The 19968-nt window shown below is 44.6% G+C and overlaps 3 protein-coding genes across 6 annotated transcripts; 1 reads left to right on the top strand and 2 right to left on the bottom strand.

Annotated features, from left to right (window-relative positions):
- Window positions 1-1259: 1259 nt before the first annotated feature.
- Window positions 1260-10246, top strand: LOC119328134 (cation-chloride cotransporter 1-like). Of its 4 annotated transcripts, none has more exons than XM_037601159.1 (14): window positions 1260-1431; window positions 1618-1808; window positions 2743-2892; window positions 3065-3143; window positions 3521-3612; window positions 4016-4130; window positions 4380-4480; window positions 4956-5017; window positions 5296-5544; window positions 5627-5741; window positions 6973-7167; window positions 7675-8075; window positions 8354-8515; window positions 8593-10246. In XM_037601159.1, the coding sequence occupies exons 2-14, from the start codon at window positions 1627-1629 to the stop codon at window positions 9690-9692; spliced, it is 3003 nt and encodes a 1000-aa protein (XP_037457056.1). In that variant the 5' UTR covers window positions 1260-1431; window positions 1618-1626; the 3' UTR covers window positions 9693-10246. The 4 variants fall into 4 exon arrangements, with proteins under 4 accessions (XP_037457056.1, XP_037457055.1, XP_037457057.1 ...); XM_037601158.1 differs by having other exon boundaries at window positions 3518-3612; XM_037601160.1 differs by lacking the exons at window positions 1260-1431; window positions 1618-1808 and having other exon boundaries at window positions 2832-2892; window positions 4016-4156.
- Window positions 10247-11385: 1139 nt separating this feature from the next.
- LOC119327345 (chlorophyll a-b binding protein of LHCII type 1-like) lies at window positions 11386-12417 on the bottom strand. The gene has a single exon (XM_037600465.1). The coding sequence runs from the start codon at window positions 12346-12348 to the stop codon at window positions 11566-11568; it is 783 nt and encodes a 260-aa protein (XP_037456362.1). The 5' UTR covers window positions 12349-12417; the 3' UTR covers window positions 11386-11565.
- A 375-nt stretch (window positions 12418-12792) lies between these two features.
- On the bottom strand, window positions 12793-17172 carry LOC119334413 (probable rhamnogalacturonate lyase B). Its single transcript, XM_037606988.1, has 16 exons — window positions 16901-17172; window positions 16655-16751; window positions 16444-16565; window positions 16255-16308; window positions 16022-16141; window positions 15817-15936; window positions 15586-15727; window positions 15326-15496; window positions 14799-14954; window positions 14485-14591; window positions 14267-14360; window positions 14029-14170; window positions 13785-13941; window positions 13600-13716; window positions 13351-13477; window positions 12793-13239 (listed from the first exon to the last, which is right to left on the bottom strand). Exons 1-16 carry the CDS (start codon window positions 16912-16914, stop codon window positions 12970-12972), a joined length of 2010 nt encoding a protein of 669 aa, XP_037462885.1. The 5' UTR covers window positions 16915-17172; the 3' UTR covers window positions 12793-12969.
- Between the last annotated feature and the right edge of the window lie 2796 nt (window positions 17173-19968).

Here is a 19968-nt window from a genome sequence, read left to right as displayed (position 1 = left end):
AGGTGCTGTCCGTTCGGCACTTGGTCATCGGTGATTTGGATCATGACGAGTACGACTCCATCAACCCCATTCTCTTGAACGCTTCCGCGCGCGATCTACAAGGGTATGTAGATGCACTCCTCTCTCCCTCGTTGCTAGATGACTCCATAGATTGATCTTGGTGATGCGTAGAAAATTTTAAAATTCTGCTACGTTCCCCAACACCATGGCCATCCCTGCCGCCCCCTTCCTCCTTGTAAAAGGTGTGGTGGCTGCCACCGTCGGAGTGACAAGTGGCAGGAAGTGGCCGCCGGGTGGCCACCGGCGGTGGGCACCTACGAGCCGACTAGGAGAGAAGAGGATCGGGCCTTTGTTGTCTGATTTTGATGTCGGTATGCCTCCGACGAGGATCAGTTGACGCTCTAAGACCTTTGTGAGTATTGATTTGAGGGAAATCCACCGATCCACACTAAAATCAATAAGAACAAGCGATTTGGGAAGAAATCAAGGCTTTCGATTAAGGAACTCACTCACAGATACCCTATCTTACAAGGAAGGTAGCTAACTCTACTCTAGATAGGGGAATAGTGAATTGCAGCTTAGGTTTTCCCGAATGGGGTCAAGCTATAAGTAGCCGAACCAGAATTACGTCGGTAAAACAACGCGCGGTAATAAACAGTGACTTTGTTTAAACAGAAAGGTAACCGACGGCGAGGTCCATCAGAGACGTAGAATTCCACTTGTGAGTCATTCGACGATCTGAGCCGTACATTGGCTGAAACATTCTCTTCAGCCATTCGACAGTGGTTTTAGCCTTGGGTGTCTCTATGATTTGGGTCCTGACGTTGTGTTTGCTCCGATGAGTGCAGTTTTAGGGTATGTACAATTGTTCTATCTTAGCAATGCCATGTAGGATAAATGATGAGGTGGAGGAGAGAGAAATCATAAGAAAATGTTTGTCTTCTCTTATTGAAGAGAAGACAAGATGTGATCTCTTAGCACATATACATATCACCCTGTTTTTAGGAATAACTAGTTATTGGAGATAAGGCTAAGAAATGACCCGTTGTAGACATATTTTTTTGTCATATCTAAATTACATTGTAAGACTTAAATAAGAGTGTCTTATCAACCATTGTACATGCCCTAAGCATTTGAAACATCTTCTTCTTAAGTCAAAAAAAAGTCAACACGCAGCGTAGGAGCTTCGTGGAGAAGCAATCCTTCCCTCCCTCACTCCGGAGCCGTGTCCTCAACTCAAAGACGGACCTAATTTCCAGGGTGCCCGGCGCAAAAAATGAGGGACGAAGCAAACCCAGTTTCGTAGCCTTTTCCATCTCCCCTCCGACCGTTGCCCACCTTCCCCGTTAACTCCCCGCTCTCCTCGCCGCCGGTGACTGCTCCGTCACCGCAGCGCCCACCTCCACCTCCCCCTGCTCTTCGTCAAACCTGGTAAGCTTACAGCGATCGCGCCCCGCTGCCGCCCGAACAGCCCCTGCTCCCCACGCTCAGCCTCGGATCCAGATCCACGCCCTCCACGGCCACCAGCCCCCTGCTCCGCCGCTGCTCGGGACTGCTTCAGCGTCTACTCTAAAAACCTAGATCTCACAGCACCAACTTCTTTGTGCGTGGCTGCAGCTTCCTGGGATGGAGAATGGGGAGATCGAGGCCGCGGAGGATGGGCTGCCGGTGCCAGCGCCGCCCAACGGGCGACGCTACCGACCAGTGGGCTCGGACGACAGCGCCGTCATCCAGATGACCTCCATGGAGCCCAGCCCCGGCTCCACCTCCGTCACTGGCCATGGCGCCGTAACACCCCAGCCGCCTAGGTGATGCATACTTCGTCTCATATATGTGGGTTTCCTTAGCATTTTGTTTCTGTTTGATACACAATCAGAGTTCAAGGGTTTCGGGTTTAGTACGTGTTACACTTCTGCGAGAATCACCAGCTAGCATAGTTGCTGCGAATATCTGTGCATTGTCTTGACAGCGAGTTATTTAGCCAAACGAGGTGTTCAACTGGACAGTTTTATTCGGATGATAGTCTTCGTGAGCAGTACAGACACATGGGAACTACATACTGGCTGTGGACTGTTTGAGACTACAATCTTAGGCTTTTAATAGCCTTTTGGAGTTGCTTCCTTCATTTAGAGCCCAATGCATTATGAGCAGGGTTGTGAAATTCACATTAGTTCTGTTTGTTTGTAGACTGCCTTCAATGTGAGGCCATGACCTCGACTTTTGAAATTTGGTGATCATTTTATATATTGTAATCTACTCGGGTTTGATATATTTGAATGACTGTGCAGTAGGATTTTCCTTTTGGCATATGATATTTTGTGTGTACTCACATATTGATAATTGATGTCGAGCTTCTATTGGTATATATCCATGGTTTAGAGTTCTGTAGTTAGAATGTTAGTCAATGAGTGCCACACCTGTCACTACTTGAGCGGTTAATGTTTCCCTTTCAATATCAGTTCTTGTTATTGATCTTTGTAGTTTGCTTGGGATATTACTTGACACTACTTTACTTATTTGCATCATGCATATATATTCCTTTCTTGTACCTACTGGCTTCCCTTCTCGATTTTATATTTTGATTTGCATATTCCATGACACATTATCAGGCATAATTTCTGCAGATTTCATTCCATCCGTTTCTTTGAATGGTCATTGTAATTAGCAAGATGATTTAGATGACACAAACTGTCAAGTTGCGAATTTATGAACTCAACAAGCTTTCTTTTATGTATACCATAGGAACCTTAAGCCTGGTGGTGCTAATCTAACTATTGATCCAAGCATGCAAGGAGGTTCTGGTGATCATGCTACATCCAGTGGATCTCAAAGGGATTCAAAGCTAGAGCTTTTTGGGTTTGATTCACTTGTAAATATTTTGGGCCTCAAGAGGTACTGTCCATCTTTGTGTTATTTTATTTAGTTTGTCTGAAAACTTGAGATATATCTCCTTCTATTAAGCACACATAGTTTTGATTAATATATTAAGCATGTGCTCTCCAAAGAAATAGCTTGAACTAGTTATTTTACTTTATGACATAAGTATCTGATCGAATCTGAACAGCATGACAGGAGAAGAGGTCCCAGCTCCTTCGAGTCCTAGGGAGGGAGAGGATGTAGCAATTACCATTGGACGGCCGAAGGTTGTCTCCAGTTCCAAAATTTAGGATGAATTCCATCTGTTTGATACTTCATCACACTTTTCCTAGTTAAACGTGAATAACTACGAGTTACTATATTTGGATTTAGTTAACAGGAAAGAGTAGTGCTTGGGCTCAATTATTTGCTGATACTGTCACCTATCGTGTTTGACGGTTTGCTACATCTCTAAATATATTTAGTCAACAATAGTTGCTGATTTGTACATTTGCGTTTTCATGCCGGATCTCCAAAGTTTCTTCACTGTTTCATTGATTTTCATCGACCTGTTTGTTTCTGTTTATTTGGTTTATGTCATTTGGATATATGGATAGTTAGAAAAACTGTATTACTTATTCCATTGCTTTCATTTGGTTAGCAGGAAGCTGGACCTAAGTTTGGTACAATGATGGGTGTCTTTGTACCATGCTTGCAGAATATCTTGGGGATCATTTATTATATCCGTTTTACCTGGTTAGTATTGCCATTATGTGCACTTGTTTTTGCTACTGCATGTCAGCGTTTTGATCTTATTTGTTTTTTTGCAAAATAAATTTGCTATGCTGCCATGCTGGTCACCGTGTTATCATTCTCTGGCAGAGGGCCACCTGTAATATTTCAATTCCTAGTTGTATGAGATTTTCCCATGGTAGAAGTAGAACCAAGTAAGAGTAACTGCAAAGTCTGTAAAGGTATTGTTATCCAGTGTGGGCACATTTGACTAATCTTGCAATATTAATGCCTTTCGTACTGGACACTTTTATACCCTTGTTGGAAGTGGTATTTCAGAAAATGTGATGCATGTACACCTTTTTCAGCTAAAAATTTCTTTTTGGGTTATTCAACTCTGGCTAATATTTTTTTTCCCTTTCTGTAGGATTGTAGGCATGGCAGGCATATGGCAGTCGCTTGTTTTAGTCTCATTCTGTGGTGCTTGTACATTTTTAACCGGCTTATCATTAAGTGCCATTGCAACAAATGGGGCAATGAAGGTATGCTGGACATTTTGCTACTGGTGGTGAGTTCATGTAATAGGGTTGATACCTGATATGCCTTAGTTTTGCTGGTCTATTGTCTTGATTTCGTTTGTTGAACCTGGTGCGTGATATGGTTAAATTCGACGATCTAGATTTATTGCTGGGAATACAGAATACTTCTAGAACTTTCTTGATGTGTGATGCTGCTACCTTGATAAACTTAAATGTGTACGTTAGCTGATGTGCATTTTGTATGATCCATAGGGTGGTGGACCATATTATCTCATTGGCCGTGCGCTTGGTCCTGAAGTTGGAGTTAGTATTGGATTGTGTTTCTTTCTTGGAAATGCGGTTGCTGGGTCCATGTAAGTATACACCGCAATAGCCAAGCACTAGTTTGCCTTTCAAATTTCATTTATCTTTGTTTGCTTGTGGACCGAGTTATGAGGATATTATTATTTCTGCATCTGCTGCTTGGAAGCTGGCATCATATTAGTTCTTCAAGTTAGTATGAGATGAGTGGAATGGTTTATAGTAGAATACGAAGTAGTGAAATTGAAGGGTTTTGTGCTATATTTTGATGTTTGTTGGCCTTGACTGCTACTAATGAATGATTGGTTTGCAGAGGTTCCAAAGGTTGGTTATTTATAAAGTAATGTACACTTAAACCATTATGCTCGAAAGAAAAATGTCTGGATTGTCAATAATGATAGAACACAGCTGAATTAGTAATATAAACTCTTAGCTCTTTGTCCCATTGGAATTTCAGATGATTCAATTTTTAATTTGTTTTGTTAGTTTGATTGACATGTATTCATGCTAACTTACCACTCATTTCAGGTATGTTCTGGGTGCTGTAGAAACCTTTTTGGATGCCATTCCTTCTGCAGGATTGTTTCAAGGTAATTTACAAGTGATACTAGTCAGTAAGTTCTTTTGTATTTGTGATTGCCGAGTCGAAATGTTGAATTATGTACAAGTGACTCCTGTACTTCAAACTTTTATTAGGGCGTAGAGAATGCCCGCATTTTATTTTATTTGCATTGCTAACTTGGTTCATGTTTTGTGAGAAATTGAGAAAAGGAAGTAGAGCCACACTACACAATACTTACTTTTTTCTTAACTTGTAATGTCAATTTCGATTTCTATTTGACTAACTCATAGTTTTTTAATAATGCAGAGAGTGTAACAGTGGTGAACAATACATTATTAAACGGTACAGCAACAGCTGGCACGGCAACTATATCGACACCCAGCTTGCATGACCTTCAAGTATATGGTGTTATTGTGACCATACTGCTCTGTTTTATTGTATTCGGTGGTGTCAAAATCATCAACAAGGTTGCACCTGCCTTCTTAATACCAGTACTCTTTTCACTGTTGTGCATATATCTTGGTGTCTTCATTGCACCAAGACACAATGCTCCAAGTAAGTACCATGTGGCCTATATTTTGGATAATCATCATTATGCATTTATGCATTCAATTGTAATGCTGGCTTTCCTACTTAGAGGGGATCACTGGGTTGAGTCTAACCTCACTCAGAGACAACTGGGGTTCAGAATATCAACGTACAAACAATGCAGGAGTTCCTGATCCAAATGGTTCTATATATTGGGATTTCAAGTAAGCTTCTAACATCTCTAAAAACATGAAAATTCTCTGTCATTCCATGTATATCTATGTTGAATCTCAAGCATACTCTAGTCATTGTACACAATTTTCACTTGACCCTATGAACTTGTACAATCATGGCGACAACCTACTCCCATTATATGTTAATAGGGTCCTTACATGCATGTTCATTCTTTAGTCAGAATTGCAATGTGCCCTGAAGTTTATAGAGTAGATTACACTTTGTACCAGGTTTTGCAAGAGTTTTCACTTTGCACTAGGTCTGCATAATAATGTTGCAATTTGCATCAGGTTTTGTAGAATTTTTTTGATGATAATTCATGCATGTATATTATGGGGCGAAATATATACTTAGAGATTTCAGTTAAAAATATTATTGTGCCGGACCCAATGCAATTTCTTTTTTGGCGAAATCTGGTGCAAAGTGAAATAAGTGGCAATCTACCTGGTGCAAAGTGCGATTTAGTCATATAAACGTTTCATTTAAGTTATTAAACTTCCAGGATATTTGATTGGCTGCAAGTTGGTCTAACTGACCGAATTACTTGATATCAACCGCAACTTCTGTTAACAGGGGTCACATGGTAAACATACATAATTTGTCCCATCCGTAAACACATAACCTGATGGGTGCATTAACATGGACTGTAATACCATTATTGAACCTAGTTCAGACAAACCCAAGCAGCAAATTTCATATCTATTTGATGGGATTGTCTCTAGCCAGAGAAAGGGCATCAGTATCTCTGCCCATCTTTGATGGAACAATGAAACCAACCCTCCACATCAGAAACCTCCGTTAACTCACAGCTTTTGGTACTACTCCCTCCGTTTCTAAATATAAGCCTTTTAGTGACTTAATACGGGCTACATATGGATGTATGTAGACGTATTTTAGAGTGTAGATTCACTCATTTTGCTCCATACGTAGTCTGCATTGGAATCTCTAAAAAACATTATATTTAGGAACGGAGGGAGTATTTGACCAAGGACGACAAGTTTAGGGACTATCCAGACTTATAAGGGCCTATGTAAAACTTCTGTATGAGTTTAGGGACCTGTTGTCTAGCCTTGCGAGACTGAAGGCTGGAGATGAATCAAACTCTATTATTGAATTCATGCAAAAAAAAAACTCTATTATTGGAAACAAAGTTTACGGGCCTGCAAGACTTCTTTGTCTGTGCAAATGCAACTTGCTGACACATTTTTGTATACTTTTCAGTGCTTTGGTAGGTCTCTTTTTCCCAGCAGTCACTGGAATTATGGCTGGCTCAAATCGATCTGCTTCACTGAAAGATACACAACGTTCAATACCAATTGGAACATTATCTGCAACTCTCACAACAACTGCTATGTACTTGTTTTCTGTGCTGCTGTTTGGAGCCTTGTCCACAAGAGAAGAGCTTCTAACTGATAGGTACGTGCTTTTCAGTGCTGAAAGTTATCATTGATCCCACTTTAGAATTTAGGTAATGTGTTCTCTAGGGCATGGAATATTTTGTATGCTAGAGTTCTGCTTTTCTACTGTCGTCAGAGTGTGGTTATTTGCTATATTAGTAGAGAAAATCTCACTGCCACAGCTGTTCTTCTGGCTGTTATGGGCATCGGGCACATAAAGTTCTTCTGGGTAGGTCCTGTTTGAGGGCACAAACCCCATGCTTTCAGTCAGAACGATTTTTGTTTCTTTTTTTTCCATCTTTAGCTAACAAGAAAGTTCTGTCGACTAATCTACTTTACACGGTCAATATTCATGCTTTATATACAACACACATAGTTGTTGAATCTGTTTTTGTCTATATTCTTTTATCGAACAACTACGTTCTGATAGCATGGCTGTAGGCTGCAGTTCTGTCTTAAGTCCCATCAGCTGCTACGTTACTGAGTTATTGTGTGGTTAGCTCATAAACATCCTTAATACTTGCAGGCTTCTTACTGCTACAGTGGCATGGCCTGCTCCAGTAGTGATTTACATTGGTATTATCCTGTCCACTTTAGGTGCAGCACTGCAGAGTTTGACAGGGGCTCCAAGGTTACTAGCAGCAATAGCAAATGATGACATCCTTCCAGTCCTTAATTACTTTAAGGTTTCTGAAGGAGCCGAACCTCACGCAGCAACTTTATTCACAGCATTAATCTGTATTGGATGTGTGATTATTGGGAACTTGGATCTGATTACACCCACTATCACTATGTTCTTTCTGTTGTGCTATGCTGGTGTGAACTTGTCGTGCTTTCTGCTTGACTTACTTGATGCTCCTAGTTGGCGCCCTCGATGGAAACTTCACCACTGGAGTCTTTCACTTGTTGGTGCATTACTTTGCGTTGGTACGCCATTTGACTCTTCACTGTTTTATTTCGTCATCCATGACATTCATCCTGAGCTGCCTGTAATACTTTTACTGAATGCTATTTTATATACTTGAAAATGTATACTGACTTAGGCATTATTGTGAATTTTGACTTAAGAGTTCTATTCACATGTATGATTTTCAATCCAATTTGCTTACCTCATATTTCTTGTGGTCCACAGCTAGTTAAAATGCACCCTCATGTTGTGTTTATAGTTGTGCTTTCCACTTAATAATCTTTCTCTCAAATTTCAGTCATCATGTTTTTGATCTCTTGGTCTTTCACTGTTATCTCCCTTGCCCTTGCAAGCCTCATCTATTACTATGTGAGCTTAAAAGGGAAGGCTGGAGATTGGGGAGATGGGTTCAAGAGTGCATATTTTCAGTTGGCATTGCGGAGTCTCAGGTCGCTAGGAGGTATTACTTTCTGCATGACAAAGAGTAATCTATGCAAACTCATTATTCTAACACTCACCCCACTGTTCTTCTCACAGCAAACCAAGTTCATCCTAAGAATTGGTACCCCATTCCTCTGATATTATGCCGCCCTTGGGGTAAACTTCCAGAAAATGTCCCTTGTCATCCAAAACTTGCTGATTTCGCCAATTGTATGAAGAAGAAGGGCCGTGGTATGTCAATATTTGTCTCGACAATTGACGGTGATTATCATGAACTGGCTGAGGATGCTAAGACTGCCTGTCATCAGCTGGAGGCCTACATTGAGTACAAACGTTGTGAGGGTGTTGCAGAGATAATTGTAGCACCTTCAATGTCTGAGGGCTTCCGTAGCATTGTTCAGACGATGGGCCTTGGTAATTTGAAGCCGAATATTGTTGTGGTGCGGTACCCTGAGATTTGGCGCCGTGAGAATCTGACAGAGATACCATCAACCTTTGTCAGTATAATAAATGATTGCATCACTGCTAACAAGGCAGTTGTTATTGTGAAGGGTCTTGATGAGTGGCCTAATGAGTTCCAGAGACAGTATGGTACTATTGACCTCTACTGGATTGTGAGAGATGGAGGATTGATGCTTCTTCTGTCCCAGCTCCTGCTCACAAAAGCGACCTTCGAAAGCTGCAAGATCCAAGTCTTCTGCATAGCGGAAGAGGACACTGATGCTGAAGAGCTAAAGACTGATGTCAAAAAGTTCTTGTACGATCTTAGGATGCACGCCGAGGTCATTGTTGTGACCATGAAGTCATGGGAATCTCATGTGGAGAGCAGTAGCAGTGGTGCTCAGCCAGATGATTCCCAAGAGGCTTACGCAAGTGCACAGCGCAGGATCAGCACATACCTTTCTGAGATGAAGGAAACCACACAAAGAGAAGGACGGCCGCAAATGGTGGATGGGAAGCAAGTTGTTGTGAACGAGCAAAAGGTCGATAAATTCCTCTATACAATGTTGAAGTTGAACTCGACGATACTCAGGTACTCCAGGATGGCAGCTGTGGTGCTAGTGAGCCTCCCTCCGCCACCGCTGAATCACCCTGCATACTTCTACATGGAGTACATGGATCTGCTTGTAGAGAACGTCCCACGCATGTTGATAGTTAGGGGATACAGAAGAGATGTTGTCACGTTTTTTACCTGATCAAATACATACAGTCTGAGCTCCATTCAGTTGTTGTGCCATTGTAGCAGAATGGATACACAGATGTGTGCAGATTCCACTGCTGAAGTTGGAAGCCCTCACCTTGATGGCTACCTTAGATGGGATGCACTGGGTTTGTTATTGCCATATTAGGTACGTAAACTATAGTATCTTCATTCCTTTCCTGGACACAACATAAGGTCATTACAAATTTTGTAGCCCCATTCTCCAAATCAATTGTAGAAACTTCCATTTTTTTTCACCGAAACAGTAGCAATAGTGTCCCTGTTTTTGCTATTTTCCGTGATCTGTATACGGCTGAGAGACTGCAACCAGTTGTTGGAAGGAGCAATACCGGTGCTATAATTAGAGAATATTCTGTTAACGCTCGATGTTGATGCATCTGTGGATCGTCGGCTGATATGATACGTGGTTGGTTTAACATGACTTGTGTTGATATACTGTCAAGTCTCACCATGCTGTAGCCCTTTGTGCACAGGTGTCACTACTGAGTATTTTGTTGGTATACATGGGATTTTCCCCCTCTTCAGTTATTACACGTATTTTCTGTGGTACTGCGATATGATCCCATCACGAATATCTCCTTTTACAGTTGTTACTGGTCTAAATGTCTAGGCCTAGCCATGGTCCAGATGATACATTGTTCTGCTATTTAATTTGATCTGGAGGCATTATGACAGTGTTGACATTGCTTATCAGAGTGACGCTCAGTTTCCCAGCCATACGCCTACTAGCTAGACGATTATATGCTTTTAAGTTCTTCATTCTGTTCTTTTTTCAACATTTGATCTTGCGGTTTATGGATTGCAAGCGTTAAAATAGCCACCCTCACAAATCTTCCTTACTCTACATATTATCTGCAAAAAATAGTGGAATGTTTGAATGGAAGTTGGACTCTCAAGATGAAAACCGTCGCTGGATTGACAAAAAAAGAAGAGTTGACAGTCGCTGGATTGATTTGTCGTACAAGGATCGGTCCATAATTATCGTGTGTGGAGCAGTTCTTTCGTATACAAAACGAACACAAAGCATCATATGTGGAGTTGGGGTAATTCCCGCAGTACCAAGCATTGACAAAAGTGCAGTTGACGACCAAATGGTGGTTTGTCACACTCTTGGCACAAAAATGTAACAAAGGTGTAACTAGATTCTTAACTTCATCAGCCAATTTGAGTACAGCTAAAGTGAGAAAGTGATAACCAACGGAGCAACCAATTAAGGGAGTGCAGTCAGGTTTCAGTACCTGAAAATTTCATCTACGACTCAGACACTATTAACAACCACTGGATCTTCATCCAACGATCAAAAATAGATCACATATTGTTCATCTTCCTCTTGCAGCCACCCCTCCAACCCAGCCCTAGCTGTCTGCATCGGGCTTTGCCGTGCGCCGCCTCGCCCTCCCCTCAACCTCCCCGGTAATCTCTCTAAGCCCCACCCCAATGAACAGCTCCAACTACGACCCTCCCAACCCCTCCCCCCCTCCCCCCTCCCAACCCGCACTCATGAAGTTTCAAACTCTCTCCCGGCAACTATCGCCGACTCCTGCTTATCCACGGCTTGGCCTTGGCGTGGCCGCCGCTCCTCATGTTGTCTTCGCCTTCGGCCTCGCACATAGCGGAAAGTGAATGACACCAAAAAAATCAAGTACTTGATGTTTAGCAAACCCAAACAATTAATGTCCACTCGTATTCATATGGAAAATGAAAACCATGCATTTCTCATATAGACATTTCATGTTCCAGATGGGCGCTATTTGTAAACATCTTTGATAGTGTACAACATCAACGATCAGATATTAATCATACATCCAGAGCACACATATACTCCTGAGAAGTCGATTTTCATGTGTTTACTTGCCGGGCACAAAGTTGGTGGCGAAGGCCCACGCGTTGTTGTTGACGGGGTCGGCGAGGTGGTCAGCGAGGTTCTCAAGCGGACCCTTACCGGTGACGATGGCCTGCACAAAGTATCCAAACATGGAGAACATTGCAAGGCGGCCGTTCTTGATCTCCTTCACCTTGAGCTCGGCAAACGCCTCTGGATCGTCAGCTAGGCCAAGGGGGTCGAAGCTGCCACCGGGGTAGAGTGGGTCGACGATCTCTCCGAGCGGGCCACCAGCAACGCGGTACCCCTCGACAGCGCCCATGAGCACGACCTGGCAAGCCCAGATGGCAAGGATGCTCTGAGCGTGGACCAAGCTAGGGTTACCGAGGTAGTCGAGGCCGCCCTCGCTGAAGATCTGGGAGCCGGCCTTGAACCAGACGGCCTCGCCGAACTTGACGCCGTTGCGGGCGAGCAGCTCGGGGAAGACGCAGCCGAGCGCGCCGAGCATGGCCCAGCGGCAGTGGATCACCTCGAGCTCGCGGTTCTTGGCGAAGGTCTCCGGGTCGGCGGAGAGGCCCGCGGTGTCCCACCCGTAGTCGCCCGGGAACTCGCCGCTGAGGTAGCTCGGGGGCTCGCCAGAGAGCGGGCCGAGGTAGAGCACGCGGTCGGGGCCGTACCAGGGGCTGTTGGAGGCGGCGGCCTTGGGCGCGGCCTTGCGCATGGTGACGCGGCCGCCGCCGAGCGCGTACGAGGCTCCGGCGAGCTTGATCGCGGGGGAGGAGAGCGCCATTGTGGTGGAGGCCGCCATTGCTGCCGGATGGAACAGAGCAAGCTGCTGATGTGCGGCTGCCGCTGCTACTGATGGCTGCGTGAGGAAGAGAGGGGCAAGGGAGGGAGGTTAAATACCAGGCAGCGCGCGCCAATGGAGTGAGGGAGGGGGCCACGTCCTTATCTCGGAAATCACGGTCTGCGGCGCGATTGGCCCGCGGGCTGGAGTAGGGTGGATGGGGCGGCTGTTGTGGCGCGCGGGGGGCCGGACACCTGGACCCGGACGACCTGAAACGGCCTTCTCTACGGCTAGGACGATCGGCGCGCATGTGGCCGAGGAATGTCGTCGAGTTGCATTCATGACTCCCTCCCCGCCAGGAAGAAGCACATCCAAAACTAGAATACATTCATTTTTCCAGTAACATGCACCCTGGATTGTAGGCTAGTTGTGGTGAGATTTTGGCATATTACAGCACCAAAACACTTCACCAGAAACCGAGCACGGTAGTAAACAGAGTTGAGAACACAGGCATATACAGATTATGCATGACGTGGTATTAATTAGGACATGGATGCTCTGCTGAATCATATACATTACAGCTGTACTAGCTAGCTAGGTGTCACTTACACAAATACAATACGGCTAAGGCAGGCTGATTAATCAATTAGCTTTTGGGCCTGAGTTAGCGGCAGGCACAACACAGGGTCCTTCCAGACGCAGGTAGTCGTACATGACCCCCTGGAACGGGCTCTGGTTCCTGGGCTGCTTCAGATAGATGGTGTTGATCCCTCGGACAAGCCAGGCTCCACTCACACCCACGTTGAAGAGCCAGTAGAGGCCATGGATCCCGTGCCTCGCGATCGCGTTGTCGCGCCCGATGAGCCCCGTGGTGAAGTGAGGCACAGCCCGTGCCTCGTCGTTGAAACGGACCTGGAAATGCATGCAACAGGATGGCGATGATGACCATGATAAGAAAGAGAACCAACATGAGCATCAGCGAACGAAACGTTGGGGTTGGTTCTGAAAATTCAATTCAGAAACCTGCAGTTCAGCGTTGGCTGAAGACGCGAGCGCCACCCGGAACTTGTACGTGCTGTTGGGAGGGACGGCGTCGAGGCTGAACCTTATCTGCCATGTGGTGGGCTGGTACGTATCCCCATCACTTCTTCTGCAGTTCAGTTGAGACAGGCACGGATCAGGCAAGATGTTAGTGCAAAAACACTTGTATGATATCCCTTTTTTAGGGTAGTTGTATGATATCTGAGTGAGCCAACAACAGACAGACATCACCTGGTAACTTGAGCGTAGAACCAATCAGTGCTGTAGTTGCTTTCGCCGATGGTGTACACCAGATCACGGTCCGGATACAGCTCTGCGTATCTCTCCCAAAGCCCATACTGCCTGAACCTGTATGTAACACCGTATGATTAGAAACAGCTGCATGATTAACTGCTGGACGCAAAGGTTTCTTTCACCTGTCAGGATGATTGATGAAGAGTCTGTTGACATAGTTGGGGTTGGGGTCTGGAACGTAGAACTCGGCAGCAGACCTATCGGGTATTCCGATCTCCCACATGGTAGGGCCGTCTCTCGGTGGCTCGAACACGAGGTCACCCAGATAGATATCGTCCCCTGAACACCATTGCTCAGCAATTTCTTGTCAGGACACCAGTCATTCAAGTTAGAGGCAGGCTGCAACTAGTACTAAGCCAGGCTAACCTGAAGAAATTGTTAGTGTGGCGTCGAATCTGTAGTCCCCGATGAAACCCGGAACCCACGCATATAGGTTGTAGTTTCCAGTTACAATGTTCTTTATGTAGAAGCTACCATCTGCATCTGCTTGACACCAGAATTGGTACCCCTGTAAGTCAGGGAAAAACTCCATTATCCACAATAATACAGGCCATATAAGCATGTCGTAACGCTATACTGTAGCTTATAAGCATGTGGTACGTACCTTGCACTCTCTTTGCCACGATCCAGCCTCTCCTGGTAATGCTAAGCCTACATAGGCTGATGCGGCATAAAGATCCTCATCCTCTATAATATACCTGATCATATATGTGGTAGTAAGATATGCATATGTATGGTGCTTGAACTAGATCTAGGGTAATTGAAAATTCAAATTACTGTGAACCTTATCTAGTCGTACATAACTGGGAGATTATGTACTACCTGTCTCTTACAAGCAATCTACCAGAGATACAACCTCTTTGCTCAGTCTTCTGGAAATCCTCTGAAAGTGCAAAATCATAGGGCCAGCTCTGTTTCTCCATCATCACCTGATTTTCCAAGGCAAACATTAAAGATGACATCAAGTGCCGACCGAGTTACTTATGTACTGCTCATAACAATATACAAAATATAAGTCACTCTGCCATAATTGCTGTCATTTGATAAATTATTATACTAACTTATGGAGTGCTCTCTTGTTGTGTGAAAATTGAATTGTACCCTAAAGTACTACTTATTTGCTGAACTATAATCACCTGAACTTTTGCATCCTCCCATAGTAGACTTGGGTCTGATCCGTCCTGACTGGAGTTAAGGTACATGAACACCGGTCCATGAACCTTTTTCCAATATTCTCCATTCGTGAACTTGGGCGAAAGGTCATCTCCAGCATAATGAGCGCTAAGAAACATCTAAGACCAGATAAAGAGACCTTTCAGAACTTGTTGCATATTAGTATCCAATAAAAATAAAAACAGTAAGGGCTTATTCGGTTTGGAGGATTTATACAGGATTTTTTCCTATGAGCATTAGTTTCATAGGAATAGAGGTGCTAGATTCCTAAGGATTGCGCCTATATTGGCCTAATTCCTACGGATTTTTAGCATTACGTGAGATCTCATGGAAAATTCTTAAGGATTCTTAGCATTAGGTGAGACCTCATGGAAAATTCCTAAGGATTGGAGTGCACATGACTTTTCATATTCCTATGATTTGAAGATCCTGTAAAAAGAATGAGCCCTAAAACAGGGTAAATGTTATTTTTGTTAAGGTCTGAACTTACAGCGAGCATAGTGGGCCCGACATGAGATGTCAAGTTCTGCTTCAGAGGTCCTCCAGTACGGAACTCGTCGCTGGGCGTGATTTGCCAGAAGCCAATCGGAGGATCAGATGACACCCATCCATGGACACTATTGTATCGGTCTTCACACGAGTATTGGTACTTGTCGTCGACCTTGACAGACATATGAGTAATGCAGAGGTTATTCAGAATGAAGTCAAATATTTATCATGGATAATCTTGTTGTGACTCTATTAGCTTACCTCCCCTCTGAGTTTAGGATTAATTGGGTCCACAAGCAGGACAGCCTCAGGGTATGCTAATTGCTGGCCGCGGGGAGGCAACCGGTCATCAGGCATCGGCATTATTCTCTGCCTGTTGTCAGCCATTGCCATGTACTGGAACCTGCAGTAAGTCCACCAACACATAGTTTCAGTGGGAAGAAAAAAATTAAGTGAAGAGCAAAAATTTCTTTCTTAAAGTTGGGAACGAACTTGTCTTTTCTAAGTTTGAAGGCCACTCTGGTCTCCCCAATGCCAAAATCAGGCCACCCTTCCTTGTGCTCATAGATTCCGTAGGTGTAGAATCCCGAGGAGCCGCGAAGCACGATGAACCTGTACTTGTACATACAGAGATGCTTGCTCAGCTAAACATGATTTTCCCCAGCTCCAAATTTATGCTTGTTCATCAGTCAGTCACCTCTTGTCGATGATGAGCGGAACAGCTTTCCCTTCCTGCGAAGGATCCCATGATCTGGTGAAGGAGACCTCAGCCTGGTTTTCATCATGATGTATGATGCGGAACTCTGTGCCTTTGATCCTGCGTGCAAGCGTTCACTTTCAACCTCCTTTCCGAAACAAAAAAACAAAACAAGAGAAGAAAATAGAAAAACAAAAGAGGGTAAATGAATGAAGTTGAGCTCCTCTTCTTACACATCAAATATTCCAGTTCGCTGTCCTGGTGAATTCCAAACAATGTCCCAGTACCTGACAGAAGATGAAAAGATGCATAGCTTAACTCACATCGCCTCGGATAGTAGTACAAGACAAATCGACAGATATAGCATAACCTATAAGCTGAAGCTCTAACTAGAAAGTATAGATGCAGAGTAAGATTGGTACCCTCGGTTGTCTTCTTTGTTAAGAATCTCCATAAGATTGTCCACACCGTTGTAGCGCACGCCAGTTACAATACCGTCGGGGTTGGACAGCGTCAGCTCGAATACGTCATTTTTAATTATAACCTGCACATACACAGCACACACGAAACATGCATGTTATTGTCGGCACGCGCCAACCCTATAAACATGGCCAGGAAGCACGAGGCACTTACGTATCTGCTGGCGACCTTGAGCTTAACACCGTCCATGGCGTCGCCGGCTTCCCCTTCCCGTGGAGGGCCCAAACAACAGCGCACCAGGCTCCTGCAGCTGGTCCAGGGAGACGAGGCAGCAGCATTACGTTTATATAGAAAAAAAACGGACTGAGTGGAGCTAGCGAAGCACAGCAAGCAAAGATTAATGGCGGCTCGGCAGTGCAGCCGTGGCCATGCATGCAGTGGAAGAAGCAGAAGTAGTACCTAAGTTTCGCCATGGTGTGAGAGGGCGACGGACCCCCTCCACTGATCGATCCTTGTGCGTGCCTGGAGAATAATGTGGTGTGTGGTGGCGATGTTTAGATGGATGGGCGGCCAATTATCCCTTGGTTTGGAAAGCAAGCATGCATGCGTGCGTGCGTGGAGTTGAAGCCAAGGAGGAGGGGGAGGAGGTGCGGCAATGGCGTGGTCCGCCCCGCCTCTCTTCAATTCGTTTGGGGGTTGTTGGCCGGTAACAGTTGGCTTGGCGGCTCTCTCAAGTGCGGCCGGCAGCCGAGGAGACGATGGAATATGTACCACATGTCCACAGCGGCCTGCAGCAACAGAGACATGCATGTCATTGTCAAAAGATGCCCACTAATCGATCATCCGTGTCTTTCGAGTAACGAGCATCGCGCGGCTCCTTTAACTAGTAGTATAATTTTTTCTTGCGAGAGAACTCGTTGAATTATTGTATAGCATTTGAAGCACGTAACGTGCCTAACCTAACCACAAGGCATATCTCACACTATCACGAAAAATGAAGTCGTTACAGTGGCCGGACGGTGAAGCGCGTACGTACTGATAGATGTGGACCGCCACGTCACGCTCAAACTGGAGATGGATGGACACCTCGCACGCACCGCCCAAGTCACAGCTTGCGGCCGTGAGATAGTAACAAATCAATGACTGAAGGAGCCAAGGAGGGTTTTCTTTCCTGAAACAACAGGAAGAAGAAGGCCATGCACCGACGCATGCATACAGCGTTGAGAAGTTGAGATGGGGCATGTACGGGCACTGCAACTGCAAGCAGTAGCGGAGAAACAGTGATCATGTGATCCGATTCCATCCAAGCATGCGTAGACTTTCCTTGAGCTGCTCCCGCTTACGGTAGAGACCGACCTGGGCTGGCCAATCCATGCAAGCCAAAAGCCTTGTGGCTTTGGAACTTGGGTAGGAAGTAGTAGGAGTAGATACAAGAGGCAAGGACAAGGACGAGCAAGAATCTCCCAGGAAGCTACAGGCGTCCTACATGGATAGCTAGATCACAGGAGAATAGTGTAGTGCTATCTTGGACATGGAGATTGTTGTAGAGGACTTTCCTTGTTTGGTTCAACCTCAATGGCAAAGCAATCCAGGCTGCTCTACAGATTGAAGGAGAAAATACTCGTCGGAGCTGAAATGTTTCATGGCTTGAGCGAGATGGGCGAGCGCGAGAGAGTAGCTTAGGATGCCTTTGGTAGCCTGCATCCAACCTAACTAGACCCGCTGGATGCAGTCTTTTTTTCGTGTTGAACTGTTTGCTTGTATGCAATCATGTTGAGCTTGCATCGCACGCTTTAAAACACTGTTTTGGTTGCATCACTAGAAACGCTCAAATCCACCGTTTTCAGGCCCGCTCCATGCACTAGATGGATCTGGCCAGCCATGCATGTACATGGTTAGCACGTATTTTTTTTAGAAAAGGAGGATGACCCCCGGCCTCTGCATATGGACGATGCATACGGCCACTTTATTAATTATTCTCACAAGACCTTACAAAGTAATACAACAGTAAGACTAAAGCCGCCGTCTAAACACCTCTATCCAACTGATGAAGGGGCGCAGATAGCCTGGGCCTAATACCAAACAGACATCGCAGCCAAACCTAACATCTAAGACCTGAGAACCCATCCAGGACGCCTACCGGGCATGGGTCTCAGCGGTCCGGCGTGCACTCAGATGCCGCCGCCGCCAACTACCACTGCTCCATCTTTAGAACTGTACTGATGCATCAACCTTGTTCGGTCTAGCTATCGTCGACACCACCACGGCGCCAAACGACGCCTCCTCCCTGCGCGCAAACAGCTGAGCACGTCGCGGTCGCCACTGATACACCTCAGCGCCATGCTGCCAGGTATCACCAGCCGACACATCTTAAAGTCCTTGGATGATCTGTCGTGCGTAGTACCTGCCGACCAGGCATGACAAAGCGTAGCACTTGTCGGTCAGGCATGACTTGATATCACCACCAAAGCTCCGTGCAAGACGAAGCCGCTCCACCTCCTGCCTCTGGCATCCAGCCACTACTAGGAAAAGGCTTACTAATGGCGCACCGGTTTTGCCTACTAATGGCGCACCACCGATGCACCATTAGTATCACGCCACTAGAATTTTTTACTAATGGCACATCATTGGTGCGCCATTAGTATCTGGTATGCTAATGGCGCACCAAGCAGTGCGCCATTAGTTTTGCCCATGGTGCGCCACTAGTGTCTGCTATACTAATGGCGCACCACATGGTAGTGCGCCATTAGTAACAATTTTTTTAATTTTTTTTTCTTAATCTCAGGTCACTATTTCACCTATGAGATATCCAACACATATATATACAACAAGCATCCATATAACAATCATAGCCAACACACAAGTTCCATCATATATACATACATAGCCAACACACAAGTTCCATCATATATACATACATAGCCAACACATAGTTCCATCGTTACATATTACAAAAGTTTCAGATTGTTCATCCAACACCGTTATCCATCAATTCACAAAAGTTTCACATTGATACAAAATAAAAACACAAATAGAAAAGAAGCACTCCATCCATGCAAGCTTCCGTGAATTAAATCAAATCTGCAAAATGATAAACAAGAAGTTAGAAGAAGAAAAAGAAGAAGACTAGAAGAATACTAGAAGAAGAAGAATAAGAAGAATTTTGGAAAAGAAGAAGAATAAGAAGAAGACTATAAGCTTATTATGTAAACTTGATCATTTTGTGCTAACATAAGTTATTTTGGAGCTAACCTATAGGAAACTAAGCATATAAGCTCTAAGTTAGTATATTAGAGCCAACTTAGGTAAAATGAAGCTAACCTATGTCATTTTGGAAAAGAAGAAGAATAAGAAAAAGACTATAAGCTTATTATGTAAACTTGATCATTTTGTGCTAACATAAGTTATTTTGGAGCTAACCTATAGGAAACTAAGCATATAAGCTCTAAGTTAGCATATTAGAGCCAACTTAGGTAAAATGAAGCTAACCTATAGGAAACTAAGCATATTAGAGATAACATAGGTAA

This window comes from Triticum dicoccoides, chromosome 7A (assembly GCF_002162155.2).
Source record: "Triticum dicoccoides isolate Atlit2015 ecotype Zavitan chromosome 7A, WEW_v2.0, whole genome shotgun sequence".
Classification (NCBI taxonomy): Eukaryota; Viridiplantae; Streptophyta; class Magnoliopsida; order Poales; family Poaceae; genus Triticum; species Triticum dicoccoides.
The sequence above is the reverse complement of the archived record's forward strand: the minus strand, read 5'-3'. Positions and strand labels throughout refer to the sequence as shown.